The sequence below is a fragment of the Parus major genome, chromosome 1 (assembly GCF_001522545.3).
Source record: "Parus major isolate Abel chromosome 1, Parus_major1.1, whole genome shotgun sequence".
Classification (NCBI taxonomy): Eukaryota; Metazoa; Chordata; class Aves; order Passeriformes; family Paridae; genus Parus; species Parus major.
This window is the reverse complement of record NC_031768.1, coordinates 87,761,222-87,784,674: the sequence shown is the minus strand read 5'-3', so window position 1 is coordinate 87,784,674 and position 23,453 is coordinate 87,761,222. Positions and strand designations below refer to the sequence as shown.

The window sequence follows — 23,453 nt, the reverse complement described above, 5'->3', positions numbered from 1 at the left end:
ACATTTGTCTCCACACATCTCCTTCAGCTCCAGGATCTTGTCCTACTTCCAGTGGTTTTCATCCAAGCGTGATCTTCACTTTCTTGTTTCTAGCCCTGAGCCGCAGATTTTGGTTGCAGTCAGCCTCCCAAGTGGTAGATCTGTCTCCTATCTTGTTACTAATTGGAGTATTTAGGACATGTCACTATTGTTTAGTCCAACTTCTATCAAAATGTACAACTAATCTGTGGCTTGTGTTTCAGAGGACAGCTCAAAGTTCAGCTTTGGGCATGCATGCACACACAAAATTCTCTGCTATCTGACAGCATCCAAAGTTTAAAATGGATGGTTTTGCCTTCCACCAGCATCTAGTGACAGAAAGTGAGCGTATATTGCAGATCAAGAAAGAGGGGGAGAAAGGAAATTGACAAGGCAAAACAGAGGTATTAGGTGGTATTTCTTAAAAGTGAGACAGTATCCTTCAAATAACTGAGTTATGTCCAGTGAGTAAAACTGGAAGATTCATAAATTCTGGCAGATTAAATGTAAAAATAAAATAAGGCAGGCCAGAAAAACAAATAAGCAACATCCTGAAATGGGGTAAAAGCTCATAAATCCTGTTTTAAACATTGCAGGAGTAGGACTGTCTGTTGAGCCATAGATTATCACTGCAAAAGACAAGGTAAAGCCATGACAGAAGAAAAGTGTGCTCCTCATGGACAAACTTAAGAAGGTTTAGTTATTTATGAGGGACTTTCAGAGGATCTATCTAATTGAACTGACTATAGAAGAAACTATGGAACACAAGAATAAAATGAACCTTGATACTTCAGTGCAAGTGAACAACATTCACCCAAGGGATCTGCCAGAGGTCACAGATGAAGTAGCTGAAGAGCTGGCTGTGGTGTCTATCTCATCACTTGAAAAATCTTGGGCCCTGAGGCCTAGAAAGCTGACAGATGAGACATCAATTTTTGGAAAGGGTTCTGGAGGAGATCCAAGGAACTAGCAGAGCCTGATTGAGACCATTATTAGAAATTGGTGTTTAAAACAAATTAAGAAGGAAAACCAGAATATACTGAGGAAGAGTGTCCATGACTTCTCTAAAGAGAAGCCCTACCTCACAAACCTCCTGAAGTGCTTTGAAGGCTTTAGGATGTGTATGGAACTTCTATTCACAGAGTACACTCAGGCTTCCTGAAGGCATCTTCTGGTAGACTGTCAGCAAATTCAGAACTTATATGTGCATTGGTTGAAAGATAGCAGAGTATAAAAATAAATTATGAGACCTGACTTAGCACAAATGAAGTTGATCAAGTCTATGGGTGGACTCCTCAGGTCTGTCTGAGTAGTAGTCAGAAAAAGCAAATGCACTTTTAAGAATTGTCCCACTGAAAAAGGGACAGAGAGGTCAACAGAGTGTCCTGGGGCCACTTTCTCAACCCTTTGGTGCATCTCACTCCAGCATCATGTGCTAGCCTCAGAACTGATGAAGACAACTGGGAATATTTAGAGAAGGGTCAGTGAAACAGCTTCTGTACAAAATGTAGCGACATCAGATAGGGCTCAGCAGCCTGAGAAAGAGGTGTCTGAAGAGAGGTGATTGTACAGTCCTGAGGCATGGAAGAGATGACCGGCAAATGACAGTTCTTTGCCAATATAAGCATGAAGGTCATCAAAAGAGATTCATAGCTGCTCTGTTCCAAAAGGGATGAAGAGCTGCTTGTCTCATAAAATGTAGGTCTCTGTGTTGTAGGAGGATGTGGATGTGAAAAGTTCACACAGGTGCAGAACACAAATGTGCAACATCATGGAAGAAAAATCCACCCAAAGGTTATCGGGTACAAAACCTCTGGACAAGGAAGTCACTGAGCTTCAAAATGGATGAGAATGTTCAGGGGAAGTATCACAGCCCCTGTGCTTCTGTTGTAGGTATTAGCTGTTGGCCACAGTCCAAAGCAGTTCCTAGGCAGTTGAGCTGCCAGCCTGGTCTAACACAACTGTATTTATGTTGCGGCTTTATGATCCTTCGTAAAAGTGGAAACCACACGACCCAGAATATCTAGCCTGGATAAAGTATGGGATGCTGCATGGCTGGGAAAGGACTTACCAGGAATAATGGGAGGGTGAACTAGAGGGCAGCTTGCAAGTCCTTTCCAATAACAGGTGTTTTAATTAAAAGGCATTGCAATTCAACATGAAATCTGTGACAGAGAGAAAAAAAAAAGGAAGGAAAAATTACAGAAATAAATACCTGAAGACAGCAGCTTGCACAATGCTCTCTCCCCACAGGCTTCCACCAGCTGCTGACAGTGTATCCAAGCTGCAAGGTCAGCACTTCTTTCATAAACTCTTGGTTCCAGGATATGATGCACCTACCCCTGACACATGCTATTGGCCTGGCTGAAGCACAGTGTTCTAGGTCTTTGAGGACTGAGTCTTGGTTATGTATGTTCCTACCTTTAGCTACAAAACCTAGTGAGACATTTTTAACTGTAAAGCCTTTAGCTAATCATTGATAGATTGGTGATTATAAAATAGTGCTGTGGTTATTCAGAGTCTACAACTTCCTCTTTCAGAGTTTAGTGCTTATATATTCCTTGTCTGTTTAAGCTGTATTTTCACCGTGTAAAGAGCAGAACTTGTGCAATACAGAGATACGATCCTTTCTAGCTCTCTAAAGAAGGAACATGTTGTGGTAGTTCATTGTAGCTGCCCCTCCGAAATTTAGATTTGAAGAAAAACTCTTGTTTTCTGGAAAGAAGAAAAACCAGGTTTTGTTATTTCTGTTGTTCCTGTTGCCTCTACATTTGGGATTTTAGTCAGGTCATGTGTCTTTCCTGCATGAACTGATACACATTTTGTACCCGCTAGCTACAGTTGCAGAGCTGATGTTGTTATACCGTGCATGGGGAAAGACAACTTTAATTGCAGATCATCAGTTTTATATGAATTAGCAGTCAGAAAGACATACCAGGTCATACATGAAATCATTTATAACCTGAATCCTCAGGTGTAGTGTGTGTGTGTGTGTGTGTGTGCACAAGGGAAAGATCCTGTCAAACTAATCCTACAAAACCCCACTAAAAGCCAGGGGTATGTATTACTTTTAAGGAACCTAATGACAGGAGGGAAGGCAAAGGAACAGACTAATTGATATGAACTTTATTAAATTAAACAAACAAAAAATTGCATTCAGGGAATCCAGAAGTTTCTCCACCATTTGTCTTGCTGATCCTAAGACCAGTGAGCCTCCTGCTGCTGCAGCTGACCAGGAGAAGCATGACTTGAACTGAAGAATCTTCAGTATGGCTCTTGCAAGATTGTCTCCTAGTGTGTGTAACAACTGCAGTCAAAACAAGGGCAAAGTGTCCTGTCTATACAGGTAATAGTCAAACCAGCAGAGATAGTCAGGATATTCTGTTGTCATTCAGAAGGATGCAGTAGTGCATCCATTATGCAGCTGCGTAAGAGTGTCATACTGAGTTGGAGTGAGGAGAAACAAGGCATTAGCATAATAATCACCTGATCTGGACATCAAAGCTGCAGCTGTCACCCTGTGGTAGTGCCAGAGCCTGCAGAGGAATGTGAGCTGCCCTGCTGAGCACCTGCACTGCTGATGGAAAAAGTTTCTGCTAACAACCAGACCAAGATTGAAGCCCCTGTGCAGATGAGGCCAAAGTGAGGTGAGGGAGTACAACACATCACTGTGGATCTGCAGACCTGTCACCTGCTCTGACCTCAGAGCTGCTTCTGCTCTGTTCTCACTGTCCCTGATGGAGCTGAGCAGGTAGCATCTTCCTGGGTACCCCTGGGCAATGAGGGCAATGAGAGGGGAGCAGTCTCCTATTTTCTTACCCACAGCAGGCAATGCCCCAGCTCTCCACAGCAAAGTGCCAGCACAGAGCACCTTCTTTTGCTGTGTCCATCAGAGGGTGAGATCTTCCAGGGGCACATCCTGGTTCTTTGGTGAGATCATTCCAGCTCCACACCTTATGAATGAGCTGGTCTCCAGAGGAGGGGCAACAGGGATGAGAAAGACAGAAAAAATCCTGCCTCCTCTGTCTCACCCGTTATTCAAAGACTGAGTATTGTAGCAATATTTTGATACTCTTCCATCAACATCACACAAGCTGGAAAGGTATTGTTGGCCACATCTTTTGTAATACTATAATGATTTTTCCAGACTCTCTCGGGCTGGCATTTAAACAGGCAGTGGGAGGAGGGTATCTGTGGCTCTGGGGATTTTAGCTTTAGATAGGAGGATCCCAAAAGGAAACAGCGAAAAATGAGACAATTTAGCAAAACTGACAGGAATTAATGAAGTGATTCTGTTCCCCTGTCCCTGTGTTTCCAGGTGAAAAAGATTCATCAAAACAATATTGTCTGTTCTGTCTGTGGGGTGAAGAGGGTTCTGCCTGCCCAGACAAATTGATTTAGTTTCAGTTTCTCTTACATTTTGCCATCCAAAGTTGTATGTTTGGGCACTCACAGGTTAGAGAGAGATGGGGAGAGAAACTGGGATTACAAGCTGTCACAGGCACTAGAACCACAGCAGCAACTATGCTGCTGCAGTCTAGGGGCAGCTGACAGCCAGGTGCCCTCAGAGTCACCTCATCTTTCCATACATGAGCTTGGAGAGAAATCTGGTAAGTGCATAAATCAGCAATTATTTTTTGAACAGAAATAGGATGCGGATGAATTCTATCACAGTTGCCAGTACAGGCTTTCTTGCATGCTGAAGTTTCTTGGGTCTACTTGTCAGGCTATCTAGATCATGAATTTTACAACTACAGTTGTCCTTGGGGTTAGGGATATGCAGCATACTGGCTGTGAGCCAGCTGAACATGAGCCAGCAGTGTCCAGGTGGCCAAGAAGGCCAATGGCACCTGGCCTGTGTCAGCAATGGTGTGGCCAGCAGGAGCAGGGCAGGGATTGTCCCCCTGTATAGAGCACTGCTGAGCCACACCTCAAGTGCTGTGTCCAGTTCTGGGCCCTTCACTACAAGAAAGACATTGAGGTGCTGGAGCACATCCAGAGAAGGGCAAAAGAGCAGGTGAAGGGTCTGGAAAACAAGTCTGATGATGAGTGGCTGAGGGAAGGAGGAGCCTGTTCAGCTGAAGAAAAGGAGGCTTAGAGGGACCTTATCACTCTCTATAACTCCCTAAAAGGAGGTTGTGGCAAGGAGGCTGGTCTTTTCTCACAGGTAACAAGTGACATGAGGAGAGGAAGTGGCCTTAAGTTATGGTAGAGAAGGCTTAAATCGAATAATAGGAAAAAATTTCTTCACGGAAAGGGTGGTCAGGCATTGGAATAGGCTGTCAAGGAAAGTGGTGAAATCATCATTCCTGGAAGTGTTTTGACATGTTTTGACAACATGTGGAGATGGCACCTGGGGACATGGTGAATAGAGCAGTGCTGGTTGAATTGTTGGACTTGATTATTTCAGAGGTATTTTTCAGCCTTAATGATTTTATGATTCTGTATGACACTTTCAAGGCGTGAGGTGAAAATTACAGGGAAGAACTCCTGGGAACAGGCAGAATGTGATTACTTTCAAATATGCAACCATGAGACAGAAGCCAAAAAAAGTGGTAAGAATTCTCCAGGTCTGCCATATGGCAGATGAACTTGATTTTATGGGGTTTTCTTACTGAAGTGCATTGGGCTTGGCTGTTTTCAGTCCAGAGTCAAGTCTGAGTTGTTTCTCAAGCACTCCTGTTTCTGAGTGATTGATCATTCAGAGACTAGAGATACCAACTGAGAGCATTCATGTGGTGGTTGCAGGAGCAGGGTGAGAGCCATGCATGGGTGACTGAAACACATGAGAGGCTGCTGCCACTTCTCTGGCCCTAACAAAGAGCTGTGGGCTTGTAGAGGTGACTCAGAGGACCAAAGGGGAATGCTAAATGGATGATAGGGTAGCATCAGTGTTACAGATGGGTTGCCAGCCAACCAGAGGACCATGATACCTTGTGTTTACAAGGTTTGTACAGGTTCTGTGTGTTCATGTGACAGAAGACCTCCTGCAGCTGTGATTAAGAGATTTGAAGAGATTAAGGTTTGTAGCAAACTGATTCTTCCCAGTTCTGTCCCCATAGCAGATGTGTGCTGTGATAGGGTTGTAAAACACAGGCATTCATAGTGTCTCTCTGTCTCTCTCTAGGTTCTCAAGCACCTGCGACACTTAAACTTCACTAATAACATGGGGGAGCAAGTGGATTTTGATGAGTTTGGGGACCTGGTAGGAAATTACTCAATAATCAATTGGCATCTCTCTCCGGAGGATGGCTCAGTCGTCTTTGAAGAGGTTGGGCACTACAACGTTTATGCCAAGAAAGGGGAGAGGCTTTTTATCAATGAAAACAAGATCCTGTGGGGTGGATTCTCTAAGGAGGTAAGTGCGTAAATCCTCACAGCAATGTTTTCCAGATCCACAAGCTGAAATTTGAGCTAGCTCTGCACACTCCTCATATTATGGCTTCATGTCTAATTAAAGGATCCATTCACCTTACTGTATACACAGTCTCCACCATAGTCTTTCATGCCCTTCTTATACACTGAAATAACAGACAATGCCTCCTCCTCTTCTGTACATTTTTTGACCCTAGGTATTAATGTTTTAAATTATGTCTTTTTTCCTTGACCCAAGCAGATAGGGTAGAATTTTATAGCAGTGTTTCAAAAGGAATGAGAAATTCATTACCCAAGTCTGGTTGGTGACTAAATCAATATTTCGTGAGCTCAGTAGTTTCACTGCTGAAAAGAGCCATCTCTTTCACTCCCATTATCTCTGTATCAAGAAGTGTCTCTTCTTGCTCTTAGTTACATTTACAATTCTTTTTGCTGGCTTTACCCACCAAGTCCCAGACCCTTCCTCACACCCTTGCCTTGCAAACCAGCAGAACACGCCCTGTCAACCTGCTTGGGTTAACTTGGACATGGTGCTAAAATAGTGGAAGATGCCAGCACCTGCTACCTTTTTTTTGTATTCTCCTTGAGTATGCTTGTGCAGCCTCAGAAGTAGTGATCTCGAGATGTATCAATTCACTTCAGTCAGGCCTAAGTCCTTCTCCACTGTCTTGCATATGTTAAACATTTTCAGCATAATTATGGTCACGGGCAGCCAGGCTGTGTCTGACCCACATGATGGAAATATGGGGCAGACATCTCCAGACCAGAACCAGCAGATGAACTGTTGTTATAGCTGGCAGCAGCCAGCTAGGCAGGAACTCTGACTCTCAGAGGGAATACTGAGTGGGTATATGGTTTATTGTTTGGGAATTGACACAGGAAGTAGAACATTAGCTCAGAAATGTCACTTCCAGGCGCTGCTGTGATGTTTCAATGTTAAACCAGCACCTGATTAATGAACAAGGCAATTCTTTTCCAGCTGATTAGTCACATTGACTGGCAGATCAGGTAATGCTTCTGCCTTAGCTACTTGCCCAAAACAGCTACAGCATGAGGTCAGCCTTTCCTTTACTCCAGCTTCATTTCTGGTTCAAGTCCAGAGCACTCTGAAGAAAGCATGAATTGAACAGAGCATACTACCACAGATACACTGAGCTCAGAGCTTTTCTAAGCCCAGCTGGAGTCTCTAAGCACAAACTACCAGTGAAACTTAAAAAAATGGTATCATAATCCCTCCTTCTGATTGTTGCAAATGCATCTTGCACTTTTTCCAGCAGTTAGGACTTACTGTTTTTTACTTCAATTGAGTAATTGAGTTCTTTTGGTCTAAATTTCTCCAGCAGTGCAATATTTAACTTTATTCTTTGTCCTAACTGTTAAAAATGTGACAGGATATTTCTGAGTATAATGCCAGGGCATGTAAATTTTGGGCAGTCAAGGGCTTTGCAATCTCTGTCTGCTGCAGCCTTTTTTTTCAATTTATAGACTTCTGATTTCTTTCAGATAGAAGTCTCTGTTCAAATAGAGTAGCCAGTACTTCACTCATTGTGCCTCTTGTTATCCCCAACAAAAGTTTATATGCAGGTAATTTTAACATTCAGGAACTTCAGCATTGGGCAGACTTGCAAAAGAATGAGTTAAAGAAGTAGGTAAGATAGATAGATTCATTTTGGTAGAATTTGATGAAATTCCCCGTAGAATACTTAAGAATTCAGCCAAGGCAATCACAAAAGTACTAGTAATTCATCTTTGAGAAATGTGGAGGATGCATGATGTCTCAAAGGATCAGAGAGAAATCGTAATATCTGTTTTTAAAGCAGTTATAGGAGAAACAAGGGAATTACACACAAGGAGCTGAGCTTCAGTAACCTAAAAGACTTGATAAAAAAAAATTAAACCATTTATAAACACTTAGAGGATAATAAACTGATAAGAACAAGCCAACATGTATTTGTCAAGATAAAATCATGCCAAACCAATTTAATTTTCTTCCTTGGAAACTGAATCAACTTAGTAGATAATGTGGAAATAGGGTGTGACTTCAGCCAGGTCTTTGATTCAGCTCTGTTCAAAATCACTGATGGCAGCCTAGGGAAAGACAGCCTAGACTGATGAGGTCCTCTTGATGGATGCACTGCCTGCTCAAAGACTGTCCCAAGGAATAGGAGCACTGTGTTTATAGCAATAGGCACTAACAGCAAGGAGTGCTTCAAGCCAGGAGCTGCAGGGATTTGCCCTGTGTGTGTGTCTGTCCCATCAATGATGTAATCTTGATGAACGGCTTGGGAACAGCATTCCCAAACTGTGCTGGAGCTGCACTTCAGAGTGATAGGCAACAGAGACTGTCCTCACCTGAGCCCCAGAGTGGTCATCTCTGTATGTTAATTGTCATTAGTGAGAGCTTTGCTTCCCCTGTGGGTAAGGTTGATGCCTGCACATAGGCAACTTCAAACCATAGCTAGGACTCATTGCGTAAGTGCATCACCACAGGAGGCTCCTGGAGATCAGCAGGTTGGCAGCACTTGGGTAAACTAGCATCAAACTTCTGAAAAAGGTGAATGGAGGCTTCCAAAAATAACAGCCATTAACTATGTATGGATCATGGTACTTTGGTTGCAGTGGAAATTGTAGGTTTAACTCTCCTGAGCTGAGAAAGCCATGTTCTGTGTCAACTCTCTTTCCTGAATTTACTTGGGAAAAGATGAGCTCAACCTCGGGTCATGACTCTGTGTGACAAAGGCCCTTCCATTTATCATGCTGAAGTCTTAGTGTTCTTCAGGCATGTGGTGAGCGTGCCCATGCAACCACTTGCTGGCAGGACACGACAATGGGCTCAGGCACAGCATAAATGCACAGCCAGCAGGTGACATCATTTACAGCAGCAGAGGTCTTGGAAACTTTTAGATCTGTAAAGCGATACTGATTTGAATCTTTAGACATTCAGTGTACTTAAAGAAGTGAGTTTCAGAAAACCATTTTAATTCCCATAAATTATTAGCAGACAAAATGCAATATATCAGATTGGGGATCAGATGTCAGGGCCCATCATCTCCAAGGCTGACTCAAATTCCTGCCAGTAGAGAGTGATTGTCTTTTCTTTCTAACCATCTAATGACTGTTTTGAGGTATGTGTATCATGGTGACATTACAGTTTGCAATACCCATAACACAATAGACATTACAAAGACCTGCTGATCTTCCTTACTATCCCTTGATGTGTTCCTTAAAAGAAATCTCACTGCAGTGGATTGGGGAAGGACTGTTGTGCCAAATGTGTCTATTTTGTGGGAGAAAGAGGTGAGCATTTGAGGCTCTTCATCCAGCACACCAACCAAGCAATAATACCCTTGGAGGAAGCCAAGGTCTTGCCATAGTAAGGCATTGGCACCATTAACCTGCTCAGGCTCTTCTCTTGCAGGTGCCTTTCTCCAACTGCAGCAGGGACTGCCTGCCAGGCACAAGGAAGGGCATCATTGAGGGGGAGCCCACCTGCTGCTTCGAGTGCGTGGACTGCCCCGACGGGGAGTACAGTGACGAGACAGGTAACGCCCACAGAGCTGCTCCGGGCCTTGTCGAGTTACGCTGAAATTGCAGTTGTGCTGAAATCGCTTCTCTGCAGTGCTGGACTGGTGCCTGCCTTGCCAGGAGGCTTCACAGAAAGTCTGAGGGACTTCTGGAAGGCTTACAGGAGTTGAGTCCTGTGGTCCTCAGGTCCTGTCTACTGCTAAGCCTGCCTGTCCCTTCTGCTCCACATTAGGAAAACTAAGGCAGAGAACATGAAAAACAACTTGTGTATAGAAAGCCACTCAGTCTGCCACAAGCAAACTCTATTGCACTGTAGCAGTAGATTTTCTTCCTCCAAAAAACCTGGAGGAGGAAGAGAGTCTCCATCCTAAATGCTGTAGTTATCTGTCTGCCTCCATCTTTTCCTCAAACTGTCAGGCTTTTATTTCTTTCTGTACAAAGAAATAAAATCCATTACATCCCAGATTTCACAAGCAGAGAGGAATATTTCCCTTTATGGACTCAACAGCTAAAGATTCTGTTGATCACTGGCACCGCAAAAGATCAGAATCTGTGGATCCTACTGAGCAACCATGGACATGTTTTTTGTTTGTTTCATTTGGAGCTTGGATCAAGCCACTCAGGTTCTGGAGGGGACAGAAAAAGTAAACTCAAGTTTAGAAATGGTTGAAAAATTCTGAATTTCCAACACCACTTGTGCCTTGTTGGCACTTGTTACCACTTGCCTCAGTGTTGGACATCCCCAGGGTAACAAAGGCAGGTAAATTCTTTCAGGATATCAGTCCTCTCCATACTGTAAGGCCACACTCTGGACCTCCTCACACCCTCTCCAGTGAACACTGCAGACCTTGCCAGAGATCAACAATTCAGCAAACTGTTTGCAAAACTGAACAAGTGTTCTTTGGGAGAATCTAATTTGTGTCCTATGAGACAGGAATATTTTTTTAGCATGACCATGTATACTACTACAGGATGCTTGGGAGCAGCATTTTCAGGTTGAGTAGAAGCAGTTCTGATCATGTGTAATAGCGGTCTTCTGGTGTTTTTCACATAATTTTGGGAGCTAGCTCTGGTGTGGAGGTGAAATTTATGGGACTGAGGTGGCAACTGTCTTCTGACTCTACAGTTTCCTGCTGCAATTTCAGCTGACAGTAATAGTCTTTATTTCCTGTGCTTGCCAGTTTTATAGGTATAGAGAGCAGTTTTACAACCAGTTTCATCCAGCTGAATTCCATGCTACCGGAGGAAACAATCTGTCCTTTTCCAGCTGTTTGTTCCCACATTTTATGTTGGTACTTGTATGACCATGGAGCGAGTTGGATCAGGTCTTTGGTCTTCCTGAAAACAAGCTTTTGGGAGGCTGAGTTTCCAACTAGAATGAGAAGCTGCATGCCCTCTAGTGTTAACACAAAGGAGGGGGAAAGAACGAGCAGCCTTGCAGGATGAGGGAGACCTGGTTTACTCCTTTCAGTGGCAGCACGGTCTCTAAGCCACCACAAGACAGCAGTGAAAGTGTGTCTTTAGGGTGCAGTGCTAAATAGGTGCTCCTGTCTCTGGAAGAGGCTGCTGCATTCCCTGCTAAATGAAATTAACTTTGCTTTGTCTGCAGCTTGCAGTTTGTAATGAGTTTCCAGGTAAAAGGCACAAGAAAAATAAGAACTGTTGGCTGAATGGGTGTAAATTAAATGACCTGGTGATGACAGCTTCTGACTGAGCTTTCGCATCTAGTGTCAGATATTCAAATAAACACCTTAGGTGAGGCAGAAAGTTCTTAGGAAAGCAGTGTCATATCAAGTCATGGGTGGTCCCTCCAACCGCACATCAAGAACAAGAGAGCTTGAAAACCTTTGGCCTCGTTAGCTGGACATTCCTGACTTTCTCATTAGCATAAATCTCTGCTCTGGAAGCTATGGTCAGTCTGTGTCTGTGCTCAGGTGCAAAACTCAGAGGGTGCTTGCTGTTAAAGGAGTTTGTGTACTCACTGCGGCCCCTTCCTATCATGCTGGGGTCCCAAAAGCAGAGGTGAGACCTCCAACTCTCAACCCCCTTCTACTGCCACCAAAAGAGTCATGACCCTCCCTGCTAGAACACAAGACCCATTTTAGTCAAAGAAGAACAGAAGCAGCAGGTCCTTGCTTTTTGATCATGCAAGCCATTGGCATGACCCTGCCATCACAGCAGGCACAACTACTTTCATGAAGGAGATGGAGGCACCAATTTTCCTTTTGCAAGTATTAGTGGGACATTTGCTAGGTGTAGGGAGAGTGATACCATTAAGACACATCTTTCCATGGCATTCCAACATGAAATGAGAATGTGCTGGGAGTCAAGGGCATTGCCTGCCTCCAGGGAAGAGCAATTTAAACACTAAGACTTGCCTCCATGGAATATGAAATAGGCTCTCAAAGCATTTAAGGAGGCAAGCACGTTTTTAATTTTCTCTGTAATAGAAAAAGGCAGGATATTCAAATGATGATAAAAATGTGAGAGCTATGAAGACAGACAGAAGTAGAAGATAAAAGAGAAGGAACAAAAAAGAGAGAAAAGCAGACCCTGTGTAAGAGCTGATAGCAATCAAAGTTTGCAATGTTTTGCCAAGAAATGGATTACAAAAAACATGAGTGCAGAGGCAGGACTTCTTCTAAGCCAGAACCAAGTGTGCTTTGTGTTTTGCTATATAGCCCATGGGAGGTTGGTTGTTTCAGTGTAACAAACTCCAAGACATCCATATATGACTCTGGGGATCTGCACACAGGAGCAGAACACTCCATTTCCCGTCCGGTGTGTAGCTGCCATATGTGTCATCTTATACTTCAGCCTCTCATTCTGACAAACCTTCCCTTTCCTTATCACCTCTTTTTCAGATGCAAGTGCCTGTGACAAGTGCCCTGAGGATTACTGGTCCAACGAGAACCACACGTCCTGCATCCCCAAGCAGATAGAGTTTCTGGCCTGGACTGAGCCCTTTGGGATTGCTCTGACTCTCTTTGCTGTGCTTGGAATTTTCCTGACTTCTTTTGTTCTGGGGGTCTTCACTAAATTTCGCAACACGCCCATCGTCAAGGCCACGAACCGGGAGCTATCCTACCTCCTCCTCTTCTCTTTGCTGTGCTGCTTCTCCAGTTCATTGTTCTTCATTGGTGAGCCGCAGAATTGGACTTGCCGTCTGCGGCAGCCAGCTTTTGGCATCAGCTTTGTCCTCTGTATCTCCTGCATCCTGGTGAAAACCAACCGTGTCCTTCTTGTCTTCGAGGCAAAGATCCCCACGAGTCTCCACCGAAAGTGGTGGGGCCTCAACCTTCAGTTTCTCCTGGTCTTCTTGTGCACGTTTGTGCAGATTGTCATCTGTGTGATTTGGCTCTACACGGCCCCACCGTCCAGCTACCGAAATCATGAACTGGAGGATGAGATCATCTTCATCACCTGCCATGAAGGTTCCCTGATGGCCCTCGGCTTCCTCATTGGCTACACCTGCCTATTGGCGGCCATCTGTTTCTTCTTCGCCTTCAAGTCTCGAAAGCTGCCTGAGAATTTTAACGAGGCCAAGTTCATCACCTTCAGCATGCTGATATTCTTCATCGTTTGGATCTCCTTCATCCCTGCTTACGCCAGCACATACGGCAAGTTTGTGTCTGCTGTGGAGGTGATTGCAATACTGGCTGCCAGCTTTGGGCTTCTGGCCTGCATCTTCTTCAACAAAGTCTACATCATCCTCTTCAAGCCCTCCCGCAACACAATCGAGGAGGTGCGCTGCAGCACAGCTGCCCACGCTTTCAAAGTGGCTGCCAGGGCCACGCTGAGACGGAGCAACGTGTCCCGCAAGCGCTCCAACAGCCTGGGGGGCTCCACCGGCTCCACCCCTTCCTCCTCCATCAGCAGCAAGAGCAACCACGAGGACCCTTTTCCTCTACCAGCCTGCGCCGAGCGGCAGCGCCAGCAGCAGCGCGGGTGCAAGCAAAAAGTCAGCTTTGGGAGTGGAACGGTGACCCTGTCGCTGAGCTTCGAGGAGCCACAGAAGAACGCCATGGCCAACAGGAACGCCAAGCGCCGGAACTCGCTGGAGGCCCAGAACAGCGACGACAGCCTGATGCGGCACCGGGCCCTGCTTCCCCTGCAGATCAATGAGCCCCTAGGGGCTGAGCCCGGCTTCCAGGCAGCTTCCAGCCCAGAGACCAGCTCGCAGGAGTCAGTGGTGGGAGACAACAAAGAAGAGGTACCAAGCCCTGAAGCAGAGCCTTCCCTGCCATCGGTTAACTCCCGAAATTTTATAGGCACTGGAGGTGGCTCTGTTACAGAGAACACGGTACATTCCTAACAAAAGAAGATTGTGAAAAGTACACCAGCCCCCAAGAGGAACTTGCTCACCTCTTGCTTCTGAAGGGGAAAGGCAACAAAGACACACCGCTGTGACACAGCCCCACCACACCTTTAATGTTAGCGCCGGCAGGGTAACACATGTGCCTCCAGAAGAAGGACTGTGTCTGGGGAGCCTTGGATTGAATTTGCATTTGCTTTATTGAAACCAGGACATCTCAGAAGGACAAGTGAAGATCGCCTCTGGTGGGGCTTAAGCAGAAGTCTGCACGCTGCCTTGCCTCCGTAAGCTTTTCTTGCCAGACTGCAACTCAGCTGACTATGGGAGGCACTAGGCAATTCCACTATACCCTGCTTTTACATTTATGTATAATATTCCTCTTTCCCACTATGTATAATATTTCCTCTTTATCCAGTATATGTGATCTGTAACCATGTGCATCAGGACTCTCAGCTCTACAAAAAGCAAGGTACACGGTTTCACTTCAGGAAAGCACAGTCATGGGGAAAATAAAAAAGCCCCCAACATCCTGCATGCTGTGTACAGCCAAGGGTGTGAACATGTAAAGTATTTAATGTGACAGAGCGCCCTGCTATTTATATTTAGTAATGTCCCAGTCTCTCCTTTCTGCCCAGCAGGAAATACTGGACAATATTCTCCGTAGACTCCATTGCACTAGACCAAGCTACTTAGGTTCCTACTGGTTTCCTCCAGCTGGAATAGTTTTACCTCCAGCCTGCCTGCTTTGGTGGAGGGGGAGAACAGCTTGTAAATCCCTCCCGGAGAACGCTGCAAAAGCACAATGAGATGTATCCCTGATTGATTATGTCACTAGTAGTTGTATGCTTAACCAAGTGTTGCTGCTGTACTATCCCACAAGGCATACATGGCTAACCCTTTCACACCATAGTCAGTGTTGTGCTTTGCCATATTAATCTGCCTCACACCTACACGGAGCATTGCGCCAGTCCTGGTGGGCCTGACACAGCAAATGAAATGAGGAGAAATGGAGGAGTTAGGGATGGAGGAGGAACCCCCAGCTGTGGTAACAGGATCACTGGAGCAGGTGAATATCTGAAGTGTGCTACTAGTAGGTGACTGGGTGAGAAGGACATTCAGGCCTGGGTTCTTGGACACACATAGAGACAAATGGATAAACAGGATCCAGTTTTGCTCCTAAAGGCCACCTAGGTTATTCCCCATTTTGAAGAGAGGGCACCTAGCACAAGAATGGTGGACTGTACCTAAAGAAAAACAGTAAGGACTTCAGCAGAGAGAATAGCAGAACTTGATTATTTTTGTCATACTCTTCTTAAAGCAGACATAAATGCTCCTGGTTTCTTAAGGCATGACTGGTTCATTTCGATTCATGCTGGAAAAGTTGAAGAGAGTCATTATCAGCGAGATTTGTTGTAGCCTGATGAGAGAAAAAACACCCCTGGACAGCCTGGCAAGAGGGGCTAGGGTTACATTGCAGAATTTAATTCCCTCTTCCCAGATTCCCCATGGAAGAACGAGCATCTGTCAGGAAGATGTCAGTACCCTCCCTCATTAAGCATGAAGGTAGTCTAGACCTCTTATAGAAAGGTAGATGGGCCTGCAGCTCAGTGTGGGCAGAGACAAAAGGACTGTGTTTGAATGCATTGGGGAAAACACCACAATTCTCTTGTTACTGTTTTTGCTTGGTTGTTCTTCTGCCAGGGCAGGCAAATAAAACTTACAGGTGACAGTACTGTATAAAAACTCTGTTTTGCCACCTCCACTTGTTGACAAGGAAGAGAAGTTTTCACTTACAGGGGCAAAATGGAAGTCCAGAACCCCAAGAAGCAGGCTATTCAGACAAGTTATTTTAACCCTTTTGTTGATCTGTTACATCCCCCTTGGAGTGGGCTCAAATTTTAACTACACCACTACACCAGCTATAATTGTAAGGCTTGCAAACAACAATACTTGATTAAAAACCATGCCTCAGATGACTGGGGGTAAAAAAAAAAAAAGAGTTTGAAAACACAAATCCTTCTAGGCCCAGTTTTGAAAATGACATTCTACCTCTGGACCCTGCAAGAGCTGCTTACTGATTCTGAAACCCAGGTGCCTTCTCCAGGCTGCTGACTGTGGTCCGTGGGCTCAGTTTAGGGTACGGAATTGAACCCCGGGGTCTTCTGAGCCTAACTGCACAATCAGGGATGAGCACTAGATGGCATAAAGGGGTAAAAAAAGCATTTTGGTTACTACCTACACTTCCAAAAATTGCAATAGCCAAGTAGTTTTAGTGCTAGTGAATCATTCCTATTGGAGCAAACCCAGCTCAGTAGCCCGTCAAGTGAAGCTGAAACACATAGGAGTTCAATGAGTAAAATGAAAATGACACAATTTACAAACCAAAGACTGTGTATGAACACAGGCAGTGTAAGAAACAGAAAGTCACCATCAGCTTCCTTGTCTGGAGAGCAATTTTCACTAGCTTTGTATACAGTAGATGATAGTGACATTTGTGTGCTTTTTCATTCTTTGGGTGTTCTTCATTCTTTACATTTACTTAAGAGGAATTTATATCCTGGCACACATCGAGTCTCCAAGAGCTGCAGTCATTTTTTAGCATGGCCAACTGTGCTGTATTTGCTGGGGAAGCCCCTTCCACCCTCCCTGCTCTCATACACAGAGCCCTAAGCCTCCAGCTCCAATGCTGCGTGGGAGCTGCTGCAGCCGCTGACAGCAGTGACAGACACGCTGTGCACAAGGGAAGGCTGGTAAAAAAGGACCCCTTTGGGAAGGTGCTTTGTAACCAAACCCCTTTCCCCATTCATAGAGAGGGGGATATGTTCTCATCCTGTCAAGTCCAGGAGAGGAGAAGGCTTGGTCAGGCACCTGTCCAGAAGCCTGTGCATGTGTCACAAATGACAACACTGATGAAGACACCCTGGGGAACTTTCTCCTGTTGAAAGCACGAGCCTGAGAACCTCCACTGACATTTCTTATCAGAAGATGCCCACATAAAAGGCTGCCTCATCCCACCCATGGCTCAAAAATCCACTTGACAGCTTGCCCCAGTGTGGGGTTTCCTGAACCATCCCTTAGTGAAGCAACAAGAGTGTATCAGTTCTCTGGTGGGATTTCCACTGGAAAACTTGGGAACCATCCCAGTGAAGAGCCCAACCCTTCATCCCCAGTCTCCTCACAAACCAGGCAGAACTCTGCCTACCCAAAGCTCCAGGAGAGAATTTATTTATTGATGATACCAGGGGAAAGAAAACCTTCCTCATTATATTTCATGCTTCTTACCATGTCTTCCTTGTCAGTCCATGAGCTCTGTTCAGTTTGCAAGAAATGCTATTGTTAAATTTAGGTTTGTATTGACCGACTTTACCAAGGGGTGCTGCAAAGCAGGAGGAGGAAGGTAGGTGTTTGTTGTTGGTTTTGCAAGAGTCTGGATGTTTAAATTGTGGGGTAATTTAGGTAAAGACCTGAACACTCAGACTGAAATCTCCCAGGGATTTCCCAGAGGCTGGATAATTCACCACCGCCTTCTGCTGGCTGGGGAGCGGCAAAATCAGCCCGGGAGAGGGAATGATGAACGTGGTGAACGAGGGAGTCTGGAGATGGAACTTTCCATGGGGCTCCAGCGAACATGCCGCTGCTGGGGAAGGTGACACAGGCGAAGGGAAGAGGGCAGCCGTGTCCCCGCGCGGGGCTGGCACGGAGGCGCCTCTCGCTGAGGAGCGGCTGCCGCCCTTCTGTCCAGGCCGCAGAAAAAATATGCCGGCAGCTTTCAACACAGGTGTCGCTTTGGGCCATTTCTGTTTTCAGCCGACCCCGCCAAGCTCGGGCAGCGCTGGACCGCGCTGAGACCCTCGCGGCTGGGCGGGGCCGGGCGGGGCCGCTCTCGGCCGCCGAACCCCGGCCCGCGGTTCCCGGGCCCGGCACCGCCCCGGCACCGCCCGAGGGGCGGGATCGGCGCGGAGCGGAGCGGGAGAAGCGGAGCGGTGTCACCATGTTGTGCGGAGGTGCCGCGGCGGCCCGGCCCGCCACCGACGAGACGCAGCGGATCGCGGAGCAGGTGAGGGGCCGGGGCCGGGGCCGGGGCGCTCCGCGGGAGGGTCCCGCAGGGGCGGCAAGGCCGCGCAGGGCCTGTCCAGGGCCCGGGGCGAGCTCGGCCATTGCTCTGCGCGGCCGGGGCCGGGACACCGCCCCCCGGTGTAAAAGGTGGCAGGAATGGGGAATGCGCCGAGCGGCTCCCGGAGCTCTCCGTCCCTGTGCCCGCCTGGCGTGGCCCTGTTGACTCCAGACGGAGCGTGGGCAGCGCTGGGTGAGCGGGGAAACCCGACAGAGCCATTGCCTTGGGCTCGGGGAACGAGCTCCGGTGCTTCTTACAAAATCTGAACCTTGTGCGTGCCTTTGGGGTTTTGGGTTTTTGTTGGGTGCGTAGGAAGGGGGGATTGTTTGGGGTTTTTTTGAGGGGGTGAAACATGGAATAAGCAAGAAAGCTTCTTCGCTGCTTCTGTTTTTCTCCAGCACAGAATTCAGCTCCAGCCATTGCCAGCTCCAAATCCTGGTACTATGTACAGTACCTTGGGTTACTGCTCATTATTGGAACACATGCTTTTACTCTAAAAATGCCAGTGTGCAACTAAGTTCTTTAAAAGCACGTGTTCTTTTTGTCCTGGAAACTCAAGTTCCTTCTGCTTTTTGACTTTGTCAGCTAGGATGTGGTAAGCTGGAGAGCGAAGATGAAGGATGTGCTCCAGCTTCTGACACTCTTTATCATTGCCTGGGCCTGTTCCCCAGGTAGGAGCAGTTCCCAAACACATACAGAGCACCCAAAGGCACAGCAGACACTGAAATTAACATTTAGCTTGTAAAGTCTGAGAATTCTGTGTTTTAGGAAAAGGGAGAGATGTGCATCTCCTAAGCCTGAGTTTGCAGTAATAAGTACATGATTGAGAATTGCCGAGAGTCATAATTATTGCTTTGAAGTGAAAAGGCCTACATGTAATGTTAAAGGTAATGCAGATATGCAATTAACATGGGCTTAAAACTAGGTTTGAAATCCTGATTTTCTGTTCTGTCATGGACTGCAGTGGTTTGGTAATCCAAAAAATCACCCTGTTGGATTCAGAAGTGAACAGAATTAACTGAAATTCTCATGTTTTCATTTAAATCACCTAAATACTTTAAAGTTTATCCAGCTTGTTTTGACTGTCAGTTTAAATTACTTCTTTTAATGAAATACAGGTGGGAAAACCCAAACTTGCCCATGTACTCATATCCTCATCTGGACACTGACAGAGAAAAGATCAGTTTTGTTAAATTGAGGTAGCCTTCTCAAATAATTTTGTTTGCTTAAAATCAGGTCCTTGGGGAGATTTATTAGAGCCCGCCAGTTTGCTTGCTATAAACATATTCCCAGTTCCTGCTTTTCCAGTTCTTGCCTTCATTTTACAGTTTCATAAGAATCCTTGTGATGGCCAAATGTTGTTCAGTTTTGTGACCCAGAGCAGGTGTTAGTGTCACACAGGGCAGGAAGGCTTCCTTTGGCAGTGTCTGGCTTAGGAACATAATCATAGGAACAGCCTCTTCACAGCAAAGATTTCCACCCAGGCCTGCTCAGCTTTGGCTTCTCACTGATAACTGACAGTGCTTATTCAGGGTGATTCTGAACCATCTGCTTTTTAGTTATAGGGCAGTGGAGAGCCTTCAGGGCATGATCATTTCCAGCCCTGTGACTGAATCATGGATTGTTTTGGTGGGAAGGGACTGCACCTCCTGCCTGAGCACAGGGTCAGCATCCTCAGGCTACTCAGAGCTTTGTCCTGTCAGGTCCTGAAAACTTCCAAGAATGGAAAATGCACAGCTTCTCTGAACACTCCTCCTGTATTGCAGGAATGTCCTCAGGGGAAATGTTTCTCTTTGTATCCAGTCTGAACCTCCAGTTTCACTTTATGACCATTGTGTCTCTTTCTTCTGCCGTCTGGAAAGTTTCATCCCTGGAAAGAGCCTAGCTTCTTTTAGGTACTGGAAAGTTATCTTCAAAGCCTTCTCTTCCCTGGGCTGAGCAAGCTCATTTTCTTCCTCTCCTCACAGCACAAGTGCTCCAGCCATCCTGGTGTACTCATGGAGTGCTCCTGGTGACCCTTCACTGAGATCACTATGGTTTATTGATGTCTGCCTTGTACTGGGGACCAAGAACTGGACACAGGATTCCACATTTTCTAACAAGGGCTGAGTAAAGGGCAATAATCACTTGCCTGTCTTCTGGCTAGGCTCCTGCTTATGCAGCCCAGTATGCCATTAAGTTTGGTAACACCAGGACTCCCAGATACAGACAGACCAAGAACCAGGTTTTTGGGAGAGTATTTCTGTCTGGGATCTCCCTCTCCACACTGACTCAGGATGCTCGTTTGTCACATGCTGTGGTGACTCACTGCCACATGTGATAACACCCTGAAAAGCTTGCAGCTGCAGGACTGAGCTGTCTGCATCCAGGGCCCAGTGTTCAGCTTGCTGGTGGAAATACAAAATGTGCTGAGCTGGGCTGATTTAGTGACCTCAGAAACCAAAGTTGCACAGTGCCTAGGATTGCTAAAGGAGCACAGAACCGGATAGGGCCAGCAGGAGACTTACATCTGCCTTGCTGCTTAAAATTTGTAAAAGTATCTCTAGTGATGAAAACTGAAACCAGTTGCTCCAGCCTCTGACTCAGGAGTAAGGGAGGAGGCAGAACTGAATCATGGTGCTTTCTGGGGCTGTGCCCTTCAGTGCATCTTAGAATGCAGCTTGGATATGGCAAAAAACAAACAGAAAAGTATCCAGACATTATTATCTTGCTTGTGACATACTGATCATAACCTGGAGGAAGTGTAGAGGTGTGGCCTCTGAGAGAAGATAAGAAGCATGGACACAGCTTGCAGGGACAGAATGGTCATTGAAAAGCCACCAGAGTTCTGGAAGTTGGAGAGGTGGGAGAACATACCCTGTTGAAGGAATTGTTTCTATTCCTGCTTCACCTACAGCACCTGAGCAATAGCAAGTTGGCACTTTATTTCCCCCCACAAGGAAGCATGTGGGATTTAGGCAATAGTGCAGATGTATCTATTTTCCTTGTATTTAGGAAGGAGAATACACCATATAGCTGGAGGATCAATCTGTTGTTGGTACCACTGCCCTGGGGGTGAAGGGAGGGCTGTGCAATGATGCAGTGCAGGAGGTGCAGCCTGGAGCAGGCAAGGACTTGCAGGCAAAGACTCCAAGACCAACTCATCTTGCCCTGCAAAACAAAGGCTGAAGTCTTCTGCTTTCCTGACCAAGAATTTTCCATATAGCCACAATGTGCTAGACTGCCCAGTGCAGGAGAGAAGAGCTGCATCTCAGGAGTTCATGGCTCCCTCTAGGGTATGGATGGGTTATTATGACTCCTTGAGCACTGTTTTGCAGTTTGAAAACACATTCCAGCAGGCATGCTGAAAGAACTCTCAAGTGTTGTCCAGGTCTGTAGTGTCTGACACCCACCTTGGTCTCAACTTTGCCACCTCCCTAGATTCCGGGTCTGTTTTCACACAAAACTTAACATGATTAATTTTGGTCTTTTAATGTCCTGGAAAAGCAAAAAACTCTGTGTCTGGGAATTCAGCAGCAGTGATCTGTAAGCCTTAAGTTCTGAATAATTGAATCTTGCATCAGTCTTAAAGAACCTATTGTTTCCTTAAGGTAAAAGCTCAGCTAGAAGAAAAAGAAGGGAAAACCTTTGATGTCTTCACTGCAGTGGAGTTTAAAACTCAGGTGGTTGCTGGAACAAACTACTTCATCAAGGTAGAAGATGCTGGATTGTTTCTTTTACATTAATATATATAATATTTGGAATGGGGGGTTTTTTTCCCTCTTAGCTAGAGGAGAATGCTTATGATTTGACCATAAGAAAAAAAACTGTACAGTAAAAAGCCACAAATATCCACCTCCCAGTCCCTCTCCCTATTTGCTAGAGAGATCCTCTTTTCTCTATTTTCATGGGAAGATTAGGTCACATTTCTGCAAAGTCACAGCTCCTAGTCTGGTTTAAAACAAACCAATGTTTTTTCTTACTGCCTGTCTGCTGCTCCACCCTCAAACCAGCCCAGCCTCTGCCACCCGTCCTGCTGCAGGCTGCTCCCCCTGCAGGGATCTCACTGGGTTTCGTGCTTTGCAGGTCCATGTTGGGAATGAGGAGTTCATGCACCTGCGGGTGTTCAAGAGCCTCCCCCACGAGAACGAGCAGCTGAGCCTCCACAGTTACCAGAGCAGCAAGGCAAAGCACGATGAACTGGCTTACTTCTAGCAACCTTCTCTGCTGTGTTTCCCTAGTTGGTTCTTATGTGCATTTCCTACAGGCTGCAAAATGTTGATTCCTGTGCCAACAAAGGCAGAAAAAAAAGTGTCTTTTCTTTATCATAGGGAAAAAAATAAATTTCTTTTATGCCATTCCCTTCCTGTGCAATCTCCAAATCTGAGAGTCACAGGTTTCTCCTATTACCTGCACTAATGTAAACCCTACTTTTATTACAACTTGGTTTTAGTGCATCTTAACCAGAATACTGTGGCTAAGTCCTGTTTTTGAACTTCCTTGGTCTGGAAATTGGAAGGGGAATGGCACCAGCACTCATATATTTGCAGCAAGGAGCAAGAAGAAAACCTCAGTCTTTTTGGTTCTGTTTTGCAACTGTGAATATATGTGATTTAAATATCTAGATTTAAACTCTGCTTTGTATTTTATGGGCAAAGACCTGATGAGAGACTCAAGCTGAAGCAGTTTTGCAAGGAAGAGAAAGAGGCTTAGAGTAGTTTGAAACAAACATTCCCTTGGTAATCATGCTCATCCTCTTGCAGCAGTAGCACGTAATGTCCCGTAGAGGGTGTGTGAGTTTAAAATACCAAACCAGCTTGCTTATGTTCTTGGTCCTATGGAAAAGTCCAGGAAAGGCACTTAAGCTGGACAAGCATTTCTGCATTTATAATAATAAACATTTCTGTTGACTTGAAATGGCATCTTTGACTGGTGCTTTAGTGTTCTAGTCTCTGGTTTTTAGTATTGATTATTATCTTGCTCAGCTTTTTTTCCTTAAGTGTTTTTTATATTCCAGAAAACCTTATGTTTATTCTGTCTTAATTAGAAATACTTTATTTTAATCTTGTGACAAGACATGAAAGATAACAAGAAAGACCTCTGCAGGTATGTCAGCAGCAAAAGGAA

At 45.6% G+C, this 23,453-nt stretch overlaps 2 protein-coding genes across 2 annotated transcripts in view; both read left to right on the top strand.

Moving 5' to 3' along the window:
* The window catches only part of CASR (calcium sensing receptor), a 42,161-nt gene extending 26,583 nt beyond the window's left edge, over positions 1-15,578 (top strand). Inside the window, exons 4-6 of the mRNA XM_033517144.1 lie at positions 6,146-6,376; positions 9,812-9,935; positions 12,783-15,578. Of these exons, the coding sequence (XP_033373035.1) occupies positions 6,146-6,376; positions 9,812-9,935; positions 12,783-14,233 (1,806 nt within the window). The 3' untranslated portion in view covers positions 14,234-15,578. The remainder of the gene's footprint in view (positions 1-6,145; positions 6,377-9,811; positions 9,936-12,782) is intronic.
* A 2,566-nt stretch (positions 15,579-18,144) lies between these two features.
* Positions 18,145-23,243, top strand: LOC107208230 (cystatin-B-like). Its single transcript, XM_015636381.2, has 3 exons — positions 18,145-18,290; positions 21,938-22,039; positions 22,413-23,243. The coding sequence occupies exons 1-3, from the start codon at positions 18,225-18,227 to the stop codon at positions 22,539-22,541; spliced, it is 297 nt and encodes a 98-aa protein (XP_015491867.1). The 5' UTR covers positions 18,145-18,224; the 3' UTR covers positions 22,542-23,243.
* Positions 23,244-23,453: the final 210 nt, after the last annotated feature.